At 46.6% G+C, this 12,529-nt stretch overlaps 1 protein-coding gene across 15 annotated transcripts in view; it reads right to left on the bottom strand.

Annotated features, from left to right (window-relative positions):
• The window catches only part of BCAS1 (brain enriched myelin associated protein 1), a 91,164-nt gene that overhangs the window by 26,989 nt on the left and 51,646 nt on the right, over window positions 1–12,529 (bottom strand). For 10 of the 15 annotated variants that reach the window (XM_079127970.1, XM_079127962.1, XM_079127971.1 and 7 more), the window contains 2 exons: window positions 8,698–8,910; window positions 1,784–1,825 (listed from right to left, as the gene is read on the bottom strand). In XM_079127970.1, the coding sequence (XP_078984096.1) occupies window positions 1,784–1,825; window positions 8,698–8,910 (255 nt within the window). The remainder of the gene's footprint in view (window positions 1–1,783; window positions 1,826–8,697; window positions 8,911–12,529) is intronic. The other 5 variants (XM_079127964.1, XM_079127974.1, XM_079127961.1 and 2 more) reach the window with 1 other exon arrangement.

Raw genomic sequence — 12,529 nt, forward strand, 5'->3', positions numbered from 1 at the left:
GTGGGTTGGACTTGGCCAGGAGCTACAGTTTGCTGATGCCTAAATTCCTGAGTGCTTCCTGAGATTTGGGCATGCCCTGTCTTGCTTAAGTCTCTCCAAAATCATGAAGTGCTGGTAACGTTATTATCGTCATCCATTGGGTAAACTGAGACTCAAGAGGAGATGATGTGGCCCACATATCGCTACTACTATTTAACTTCATTCCCTCTGGGGGAAGGGCAGTTAGAAGATGAAATATTGAACTTTAAAAATAGAAAAGTAATTTCTAGGGCTAAGCACATTAAAACAAACTTTATGGTGCTTCTTTGTTTACTTAGGAAACTATTTGCTTTCTTTCATATCCTGATCAGCTTTGTGCTATCTTTTGGTATTCATGATTTACGTTGTAATTCACATTTATACTACTGTTTCAAGCTTCACACTAGAAAATGAAATACCTCATGTTTCAGATCAACTCTGCATTTTAGCATCTGAGCTACTGCAGACATCCTGAGATGAGCAGCTACATTAAACATCCCCAAAGAAGTTTCTCTTCAGAAACAGAACCTCAGCATTAACTGATGTTCCAAATCCAATCTGAAGCTTTAACATTTAAACTTCATGGAGAGAAGGCCTGTGGGATTCCTCATTGTAGGTTCCTGAGGGTCTAGAGACTTTGACTCTCTAGAAAATAGCCAATAAATTCATGAGAACTTTCTGTAATCATGAGAAGCCTGAGCTTTGCTGAGCTACTATGTTTGGCTCAAGAAATAAAGGAAGAAAGAAAAGAAAGGATGGAGAAAAGTAACAATACACAGCAAAAACAAGCAGATTTAAAAGATTTTCTCCTCAAAAGAGTCATAACAGCAGTTCTGATTTTCCTTCCATGTCACGGATAGTGTTTCTGGAATGTGCTTGGATTTTCAACATCTGTTCAGTTCCAGTAACTAAATAAAAATGAAAGTGCACACCCTATCTGTGGCAGTAAACAAGAGACACCAAAAGGATCCAAACATATTTTGCTTTGGCAAAACGAAGATGTTTTGCTTCTGCCTTAAGGAACTGTGGATTTACTTATCCTCACTTCTAAGATTATCCAAAGACTGTGCTTCCTTCAGGAACGAGAGCTGCTCTCTTGGGTCTGAAACTCATAAGGCCCATTCATTAATCTCCCTGGAAAGTGTTTTTAAAAGACAATTTTCTGTGGCATTTCATGTGTCACTATCTCTTTGGACATGAATGTGCTATCTTTAAAATTTTGAGTATCTTTCAAGGCAGGAGTGTCTGACCTTGGGTAAAGGTAGAGCGCCCCCTGTCTGTCAGGTGCAGACCCATGGAGTACCCTCTCCCACTAAAACAAGCTTCTACCATTGCAAGATGTTCTTATGCTTGATTCAACTGCCTGTCCTGGGTACCGCCCAACGTTAGTAAGAATCAGGATCACCATGGAGATGAAGGTGAAGGAGCAATCGAGGCAGAAGCAGAAGATGCAGCATCGTTATCCCTTACGGAAGTGCAAAGCCATTCGTGTGTGCAGTAGACTCTTTCACCACCAAATGATAACAAATGAATACACAGCGTGCTCGTATTCTGCAATTATTTTGCATCAATTCAATGGGAGTTAAAAAAATTCATCCAGTGTTGTTCCCCTTTGGTCTCTAGTCACAAGACAGGGTGAAAGAGTCTAGAGCAGATGATGACACCTGAGCATGCAGGAACACAGGATCCCAGGGTTGAAATGCCCAATCATCCAACAGGCCAGAGATGAGAGTGGAATGATTCTTTCATTGAATGTCTCACTTACATTTTCTTCTGCACCTGGGGGGACTGAATCCTCTTTAACTGACTAAAGGAAGATAAAAACAAAAGTGAGAATCAAGATGTTATCCCCCCAAAAGTCACACAAAAGCAAAGGGCTCTTTGGGCTGGCAGTTCTCTGTGTTGAAATGCTCGTCTAGATCTTATTCCAGAAAGAACTTGGAAGAGGCTGACGAATGCAAACAGTACAACAGGATAATGCAGATTATGCATTTTAAAATGCAATAAGCTTACAAACACAGCCAGGACCAAACGGAACACAGAGAGGGGCTGCCACAGCAAACTCAAACCACGAAGCCCTGGCTGCGGGAGGGCAAAGCCTTGGCCTTCACATTTCCTAGTAGCTGATGAAAAGAGGAATGATTATTAAAGGGCTCCATACACAGTCACTGTTAGGTGAAAGCAAATGAGCTGCTCAGGAACATTCTAGCAGCAGGCTGAGAGGGGCACGTGTGGTCCTCAGGTCCCCACGGCTGTCCCATCATGAGCAGGTCCTCAGCCTTCTCCTGACCACAGCATCTTATGTCAGCCCTGCGTCTGGACTGGTGTCCTTGAGCTGGAGTTCAAATGCTCCGAGGAGGGCGGAGGGCTGGGGTCTGACCCATCCAGCCTCAGGAAGTTGCGCTCACTGGACTGATTCCTCCACATCCAGTCCTGTCCTCAGCGTCTCCATTCTATTCCAAAGCTCCAACTCTGGTGCTTTCTTTGCCTCTTTTCTTGGTGGTTCTTAAACTTTTGATGGGAAGAGTGTTAGTGGTTTCAGGCGACTTTGAGATTCAATTAGTAAATCTGGACTCTTCCCCCATAAACAAAGCACTTTCTAAATAACTGCAGGGTATTCGTAGACTTTCTGCACCTCTCCTCTTTATTCTAGGGCAAGAACTCTTCCCTGCATCTTGCTGGTACAAGACCTGCCCTCCCCTGTAACGTGTGGGGTGTGAGCCAAGCCAGGGAAGTGGTATTGACAGATGTCTTTCACAGCAGGCACCTTGCTTTCGTTACCCCCCAAATGCCTCCAAAGAACACATACTGAGGCGTCCATTCACACAGTACTCAAGAACAGCACAGAGGGGCCAAGTCCCTTGTTCAGGCTAAACAGCGAAAAACGTGGAATCGATGTTTCCAGAAGCCATGTTTCTCTCTTGCCAGCATGATTTTTTAAGGACAAAACGGTATTTTTTATTGTTTTATTTTTCTATGTTTGCCTGGGTACAAACACGTGCTTGGAAAGAACTGTGACATTTCTGGAAGCTTCTGACTGTCAGGAAATTATAGGATGCACAAAAGAAATTTGTGAGGAGTGCTATTTTCTTGGAACTTCACCCCAATTGGACACTATTTAGCACCACACACAGGTACAGAGTTAAATGGTGTTTTAAAGCCAGACCTTCTCCAGCCTGACCCACAGAAGTTTCAGGAATAAATAGACGGTCTATGGTAGACTGAGAAAAACCCTCTCACTCTCTAAAAATAGACCAGCGAGGGTTTCAAACCCCCTTCCTGTCCTAGCGAGTTGTACTGAGACTTCTTTGCATCTGTGATTTCCTTGTTTGGAAAGTCCCTAGCTTTTGCTTTCTCACTGTGTTCTTGAGGACCCTGAGAACCTGGTGCAGGTGATAGACAGGAGTAGAAGGGACTCGAACTGAACTCTCACGTTTCCTCCATCTTCATTATGGTTTCAGACTTCCAGATGTTTCTGCCGTTTTGAAAACTGGCATACAAATATTGACTGTCCCAAACAAATGTTTTTAGAAGTTATATTAGCAGTAAAACCTTCCTTATTTTGTGAATTCGTCTGTCTGAGCATCTATCAAACGGCAATAATTTTCATAGCATATTGTCACTTGATATTATCTACACATTATATATTTACTTAAATATATTTGAAAAGAAAGTTTCTTATTATAACATTAAATGGTATCACACTAATATTATTGTTGCTTCTTATATTACTTCTTATTACACATTGATGGTAATAATAAGCTAGATAATAAAGCACATTTATTGTGATAATAAGATTTCTTTTCAAATATAATACCATTTGCTGTAATAATAATATGTACATAATTTATATTAAAATAAATACAATGAATAAAACAAAACACTTATTAAGTTCTAATAAGATTAAGTCTGTATAAAAGGACACCAGCAAGTGCTAACACAGTGATAAATGCCTACTAATATCAAGAAGGGACATTCTTCTTGACATCACCAGAAGAACTGGAGTAGAACAGAATAAGGAGGTAACTGTACTACATCCAAGAACTGCCCCACATTGTTTTGATCTTTTTGTACATTTGCAAACTGGGCTTCAGGTACAACCTGCAGGCGAGCAGTGATTGACAGGTGCACTTCACGTAGAGAGAGTCCAGGTTCTGGTCACCCTTTAGCATGTGGCTCATCTGAGGAAATCTGCTCAGAACCCACACCTGGGAGTCAGGTGTAAGTTGCGAGTTTCAGACGTGTGACCTGGTTTGAGTAATCGCACCTCTCTGAGCCCACGCCCACTGACCCAAAGGCTGACTGTGAGCCTGTTTCCCGTCATGGGATGTTTCAGGAATAAGCATTCAGCACGTGAACCGAGTGAGACGCTGGCTGGGTCCAGCCCACACAGTCCTCCCGAGCCTCACAAGAAGACCTTGTTTATGTGGGGCTGGAGAGCCTGGAAGGGGACGGGGGACAACTTGAGTGACGTCCATAATTAGGGTTCGGTTTTCTATAGACTCTTCTAGAAACCAGAGTGTATGAAGTAAGGCAAAAAGATTTTAGGAAATCGGCCCCAGAAGGAGAATTTACCCGTGGAATTAAGAACTCCAGGTGAACCCATCCCCTCCAGGGCAGCACAGCTGGTGGCTGGCAGAGCCACTCAGGCCAGCTCAGCTGCTGTTGAGATGTCTGGGGAGAGAAGGGCCCAGCATGGTCTTGCTACGTGGTGTCTCTCTGGGGCCCGAGCAGCTGCAGGGGGCTTTCCCCCAGCTGAGAGGGACGTGGGCCTGTGCTTTCTTCCTGCTACCTCGCAAGCGGCAAGTGAGCTCTGGCTGGCCGCTGAGGCCCAACAGGGGTAACAGCGGGGGTGGTGGTGAGTTGGCACGCGTCTTTTCCTTGGTGGCTCTGATGGCAGTGGTGTGGTTGAGGTGATCATTCCGCAGAGACCTATGGCAGCCCAGACTGATTCACAGTTCAGGGTTCCTGGACAGGATGAGTGGGGCATGGGTTTATTTATGAATCATGAAGACTGTCGATGTTTGTTTTGTATCTATGAAGCACTTTGCACAGTGAGTGCTTACACTTAGTGTTCAACTAATGGTGGCAATTGTTAGCAATGCTGGGACGAAGTGACATCAGCTAGGTCTGTTACACTTAAGACTTCTCTTGATTAAGTCTGTGTTGTTCTGGAAAGTCTTTAGGTCTGCTCAGGCCAGCGGTGGGTTTGCTCCTGAAACCCTCCTGAACAGATATTTTTTTTTGACACTGCTTCAGTTCCAGTTGGCATGGGGTAGGGAATGATGTGGGTCTCAGTTACCATCTGGGTGATTCACTCTCACAATGGCACATTGACTGGTATGAAATAAAAATACCAGCTCACACTAACTGGAGCCCATTGTGGCAGTGTTTTGAGATCTCTACTGTGTATATTTTGGGCTGCCCTAAGGAGCCCACCCAACCTGTAATTTGATCAGAGTGTGTTTTAGTTTAGTTTTGTCCAAGTCACTGAAAAAAAAAAAAAAAAAAAAATCAACAGGACTGAGATCAGGTCCCAGAGAGCTCCTCGCCATGTTGATTTCCTCCTTAATAGACTCTCTTCAGTGGCCTGCACCCCTCCACTGGACTAGCATGCTTGAGACACCACTGCAGACTGAAGAAAGACAGTCTTCTACTGAGAAAGATAAAAATAGTGATGGCAACCCACGCTGTGGGGCTAGGTGGCAATGCTTCCCATGTGTTCCAGGCCATTAGTCAAGACGGAAGCATCTAGAAGCTTTTGCTCCTACCCCAGCATCTTCCTTCCCCTTGAGGTCTCAGGTGCATCTCTGCTTCTCCTGAAAGCTGACTCATGCGTCACAGCATGCCCACGGAGACAGGTCTCTGAGCCAAGCCTGGATCTCCTGTTCCTTCTGTATTTGTCCCAGCAAGCCTTCCACGCTCAGTCCACTGTGACAAATGGAGGCCTGGGCAACTTCCTGCCCCTTCTCTGTCTGTTCAGAGAAAGTCTATGGGGTGGGGGAGCCAGGAGAGCAGATTCCCATTTGTTATTTCCACTGCCAGTGAGCACACGGCGGTGGGTACGCTGGGAAGAGGAGAGAAGCTGGACTCTCCCAAACAGGACCGCGTTTGGAAGGGGCTGCAGAGACAGGAAGAAGAACCGGACGCTGAGGAAGCAGCTCTCTGGAGTGTAAGCGAGAGAATGGTTTTAATTCCTCTCAAGTTCATGATGTTTAATAATCCACTGAATAAAGGCGCCAAAGGCCGCCAGCTTGATGAACAGAGGTCCTGCCCTGGGAGAGGGTTTCACGTTGTCCTGATGGTTGCTTCCCATGGGGACACTGGTCCCCAGGGCTCTGGCATGCAGGAGGAGGTATGCAGGAGGAGCTCAGCAGCTTCCCCACTGGGCGGCACAGGATGGAGCGGTTGGCGGGTTTCACCCTCCTGCTCAGAGGAGACCACGACCCGCCACAGCGGCTGTCCCTGGCTGCTTCTGTGCCAGGCGGGTGCCCGGCACTTCACTTCAGCATGGCTTCTGCCTCTCACTTTACTTCTCACCAGGGTGTTGGTCTAATTCGTATTTCACAAGCGAGGAAGCAGGAGAGATGAACTGGAACTCAAAGCCGGGTCTGTCCCAATGTCCGACTCTTGCCGCCTGGTCCACCACCTGTGGCGGTTGCCGTCTGGCACGGGTGGTCTGGCAAGCCATGGAAGTGGGCTGCTCAGGCTTCCAGCGGGGACAGCCTTGCCCTGACATGACGGCAGCTCCTACTGCTGACGCCCAACCACGTTCTCCTGAGACAGGGCATGGTGGCCTACGGAGCCACCTGGCCAGGGTGGACTCTCCGTGTGGGCAGCTGGACTCTAGGATTCCCTCTGGTTGGGCCAAGATGCACCACCCTCCACCCAGTCCTCTCCCTCCTTCCTTCTTGTCCCCTGCAGGTGACAGCCCTCAGGGTGGTATCCATGCTCCTGCCCCCTCCTTGATCCATCGAAGGCGGTTTCTTCCAATCAATCTCTTATATGTGACTTCTGCCTTGGTGTGTGCTTCTTGAAGGACCACTACCTAATATTAAAGTCTTTATTATATAACACTGTCCTTTAATTGGATTCCTTTTTGGGGGGAGCGGTAGCAGGTACTGACCTCAGGGGCGCTTGACCACTAAGCCATATCCCCGGTCCTATTTTGTATCTTATTTAGAGACAGGGTCTCACTGAGTTGCTTAGTGCCTCGCTTTTGCTGAGGCTGACATTGAACTCAAGGTCCTCCTGCCTTAGCCTCCTGAGCCGCTGGGATTACAGGCGTGCATCACCCCACCTGGCTAATTGGATTCCTCTTTAAACTAAATACATTTATTCTCTCCCTGAGCAAAATGCATGTTAAATCACAAGTTTATTCTGCTACCTTTATTTTCCGTGATACACACGAGTGTGTGTGTGCATACACCTATACACACATGTGCATAGGGACACATATGGACGTGAATGAATATGACAATTATTTAATTAAATGTACAAATATGGGTCACCTAGATCATCTTTCTTGTCCCCAATATATGCATATAACACATTAGAAATTGTTCCCTGCATTATATTTTAAGAGACTATTAAAAATAAGAGAAAGAAGGATTGGAACAGAATGTCAGCTGACCTCTTCCAAGGTTTCCATGGATTATTGCACTTTGTGTTCTGAGAAGAACCTGGAAGGAAGGTTTCTGTACAACAGGAAACAGACTGGAAAGAGGCTCAGAAGTCCAGCTGGAGTCTGGACAACAGGGTGAAACCGACGCCACAGAGACATCTGGACCTATGGTGTGCTTTGCACAGGGTGCCAAGCGACACAGATGTTTTAACGAAACTGCTAAGTTGGGGTTTTCAGCTCTATGAATTTCCACTTCCCCACACCCCCAACTTCTTGCTCATCTTTCACCAGAGTTAAGCCAGGCAGGAGTCCTGGACAGGAACAGCTCTGGGGACAACTCAGCCTGCCCACCACTTCCTGGCACAGCACACAGCCCCGCACCTTAATTTCAGAAAGGGGAAATGTCAGACAGTGGTTTGACTTTTCCTGTCCCAGAATACAGTCTGCACTTGCCCTGCTGGTGACCGGGTGGACACGCTGGCTTTCCAAAAGGAGAGTGGCTCCCGATGACTGACCCTGCCAGACTGGGAAGGGATGACCAGGAGCCCCAGGCCGTTCATCTGCCAGGGCGAGAGCCCCCGGGGAAAGCAGGAGGCAGGTGGGGCTGCACAAGATTTTAGACGTCCACAGAGAAAGGAAAGACCACAACCGACTCTCAGGAACCCAAGTCATTCAAAGAATGAGAACTTCTACTTGTGCATTTCTGTTTCTTTCTCACGAAGCACCTGTTCATGACACAATAAGCATTTCATTCTTCCTATGAGTACGGCGGGGTCCTGGGCTCAGTGGCAAGTTGTCATTTTGGAGAGGAAAGCAGGAGGAAGGAGGGAGGAGGAGGAGGAAGGAGAGGGAGAAGGAGAAAGAAGAGAAGAGGAGAGGAAGGAGGAGGAGGAGGAGGAGAGGGAGAAGGAGGAGAGAAGGACAGGGAGGAGGAGGAGGAGGTGGGGGAGGAGGAGCCTCTACACATGTTGAATACAGCCACTGGACAAATAGAAATAGTTTCTCAAGTCATCCTAGCCTCAAGGACACTGCACATCTTGAAAAATCCGACTTACCTTTTTCCAAAACAGTTTGCCCAGAGGCAGAGAGGTGGGCCCCGACTTCTCCTTGCCGCCTTCCTTTGCTGTTTCAGCCCCTGTCACAGACGGCCCAGGACCTGAAGGGCTGCAGCCTTTAGGGCTCCTGGCTGCCCCTGGGGTCTCCTGGGGTGTGAAGTTGGCTTTGTCTGATTTGAGGTTGGCCGAAGTGGTGGGTGACTTCTCAGCACCCTGTAGAGTTTTTAAAAAAGCCAGAAGGAAGAATTCAGAATGACTCGATCATTTCAAAAGTGAAAGATCTCTTCTTTGTACACCTGGGCTAGGGTGGTGCATAATGGTCATTTTTTTTTTCTTTATAATCTCCTGTATTTTCCAAATTTCAATTGCGAATATGAATTTGTATGCAAATCTTGAAAAAAGGTCAGGCTATTTTCCTTTTGGAAAACAACTAGAGAAGCATCATGCATGATGCTCCTGCGAGTGACTCTCTGGGAGACAGGAAGAGGCACTTTGCTGCCAGGATGTGGGTGCTAGCTCCAGGTGCTTTTGATCATGTTCTCCTCAGGACACTCTTCATGGACGTACCCCAGAGCATGCATATTTGTTGAGAATTATCTTATAATCATGCGCTGGTTTGCTAATCCAAATGGGAAGTTAAAGAAAGGTGAGGATAAATGTAATTGCAACAGAACCTCTGAAGTCCTTCCCCACGCTCTACTTTGGAGATCACTGATCCAGCTATGAAGTGTGAGGCAGCTAGCCTGGAATTTGGTGAAGGGGTTTTGAATTGCAAGTGTCCACAAAAGGATTTCTTTACTTTTAGGTTCAGCTCCATGTTATTCCTTTGGTCCCTGCACCCTCTCTCCCTCCTCCTCCCTCTCCCTCCTCCTCTCTCCCTCCTTGCCCATCCTCTCACACCCTCACCTCTTTCTCCCCAAGTGACTGTGCTAAAGTCCGAGCGAAAGACGTCTGATATCTGCAGGGAGGTGCTATTAATTCCTATGCTCTGTCTCCCACTGAGTCACCAGATAAAGATTTATGATCACATTTTTTTCTGGACATGAGTGAATACTGGCATTAAAAACTTTAATTTCTGACCTAACTTCTCCATCCTAAACATCTTCACTTTATGATTTTGGATCTGGGGGGATTTGACTCCATCCCTTTAAATTCCCGGGCTGTCATATCTCTGGCTACATTTTTTGACTAAAAAAAAAAAAAACAGTCTGGCAGTGAAAACAGGGTGCGGACAAATATAGGAAGTTGCGAAGTGTTTTTGGTACTGGACGGAGTCTTACAGACCACCTGGCCCAGACATCAAATTTTCAGATAAGAAAAGCAAAGCTTACGATTGGGCCCGCCCAGGGAACAGCCTGTCCTCACGTCTGGACCGCGGACCCTCGCCCCTGCGTTGCGCACAGCACGTGTGTTCCCTGGAGTGTGTGTGCACTAACGTGAGTCTTCTATCTGGTGCAGGACACGACATCTTACTGAGGTTCTGAGCTGCTTATTGAGCAGACTCTAAGATCAAGTCGGGACAAAGAACTGGAGGGTAGAAACAGTCAGTATTAGGATAACCCAGTTCCATTAAGGACATGCAAGGGGCATAAGGCCAAGGCCAGAATTTAAAATGACTTCTGCATCTTATGGAGAATGAACCTGTCATTACGATTCAGCATTAAGAATGCTTCAAAGGTGTTGGGCCCCCGGTGCTATTTTAGCCCTCGATGGCCATTAAGTTCAAGGGGAAGCACCCTCCCATCTCCTAAGCAGCTTGTTTTCTGTTTTAGAAAATATAAGAAAATATCATTTATTCATTAACAAACACATTCTGTTCTTCCCTGAGCCATGATGTATGCTGGGTACTGGGTTACGGATCCTCGGGGAGAGATTGATAGCAAACAATTCCATAGGTCTCAAATTTCAAATGGGATAAGCGCTGGAGGGATAGGAAGATTTGGTGCCACCAAAGGACAAAACAAAGCACTCTAAAAGACTTAAAGCAAGAGCTGGAGCTACATGGGACAATCACAAGGGCTTTACTCAGGAGGGATGGCTGCTTTTCCCTGGAGGTGGCTGGAAGGAGCTGCCCTCTTGCCCTCAGTCCCTGTCAAGTGGACCACTTTTCTGGGGGTGATTATCAAGGTTGGACATTCGCATGGTCTGTGGTGCGGAGGGTCCCGGAACATAAGCAGATTCACAGTGTGTCTGGTATTAAATTCCACTGGGAGACGGGTGGTTAGGGGGACATGTCTAAAGGCCTTCATGAGAGAGCTGAGGAGGGGGGTGACTGAGGAACACCGCTACCCTGAGGGGTTTCCCTGGGAAGTGGCCCCCTCCTCCCACGGGGTGCACAGAGACCCTGGGCAAGCATTATAATCCTAGTAACATAATAATTCTTTTTTTGGGGGGAGTACCTGGGATTGAACACAGGGACTCTTGACCACTGAGCCACCTTCCCAACCCTTATTTATTTTGAGACAGGACCTCGCTAAAGTGCTAGGACCTCTCTAAATTGCTGAGGCTGGCTTTGAACTTCTGATCCTCCTGCCTCAGCCTCCGAGCCGCTGATTTCAGGCATGAACCACTGCCTCTGGCTGTAACACAATACTGCTGATGCATTTGTATAATCATTGGTTGACTCTGAATCTCCCTATTAGACTTTGAGCCCCTTGGGGGAAAGAGGGTCTTGATCTCTATGACACCCCTAGTTCCACTCAGGACGAGAATCCGGCACAAAATAGATATTCACTCACTGACAGAATAAATGAAAGAGGACAGAGAGAGTTACCCACAGGGGGCCGCGGGGCCCGGCTTCCTGGGTCTATTGTCCATTCATCTTTCCATCCCTGCCTGCTCCTTCCCTTACTTCCCAAAGAAGTTCCCCAAATGGTGTCCATTCAAATAGTCATTAGCCAAATCAAGGGCTTCGTGTGCATTATGGAAGAGGCTACAAAAATTCTAACCATGTTTTCAGAGGCAATCTCGTGAATGGGGTTACCAGAGTTGAAATAAAAATGAAAATATAGACTACCCCATTAAATTTGAATTTCAGATCAGCAAAGAAAAATTTTCTAGCTTAAATATGTCCCCAGGATCTCATGGGACATATTTGTATTTGTTTAAAAATGTTCATCTGAAATTTGAATTTCATGGGACACTCCATGAAGTTGATCTGGTAACTGTACCCAGGGAATTCTAACGGATCAGATTTGAAGATGACATTAAGTGACTTTACCCTCTCTGTAATTTGAAAATTCTCAGTAATTTGTTCACACATGGAGGTGTGGGAGAGGAGGTGTTAGGAAAGGGGAGACTTTACAAAAAACAATGAGCGAGTGGCAGAGCGTATGTCCCCTGAGCCTGCTGCCTCACTGAGGGCACCCGAGAAGGCTAGGGGGGACAGCGTTCCCAGGTAGCACAAGAACATTTGAAAGCACACCTGCCTCACGTGCCTCTTGTCACTGAGCCTTGGAGGACGCAAGACACTGTGTCACTGAGGCTTCCCATGCAACCAAGGCAAGAACAAAGATTCTGATTCAGCAAAGGGAAGCAGGTGCTTTGCTTTCCTTTGGTTTAAAAGGAAAACCTTTGGTTTATTAATTCCAGCTTCTCTACTTTTTTTTTTTTTTTTTAACCAAGAAAAGTATTTTTTTAGGAAGGAAAATTGAACTGGGGAAATGAACACAGAAGTCAACCCAATTTCTCACAGCAAGACTAGGAGGTAGTGCTCTCTCCTCCACTGCCTGGCTTCCCCTCTTCTCTCTAATGGGACCACCCAATGGAACCCCAGGGTACCTCTCCTCTTCCAGTCATGCAACAGGGGTCATGCATAGGACCTGGCTGGTTA

Source organism: Sciurus vulgaris (genome assembly GCF_902686455.1).
Source record: "Sciurus vulgaris genome assembly, chromosome: 2".
Classification (NCBI taxonomy): Eukaryota; Metazoa; Chordata; class Mammalia; order Rodentia; family Sciuridae; genus Sciurus; species Sciurus vulgaris.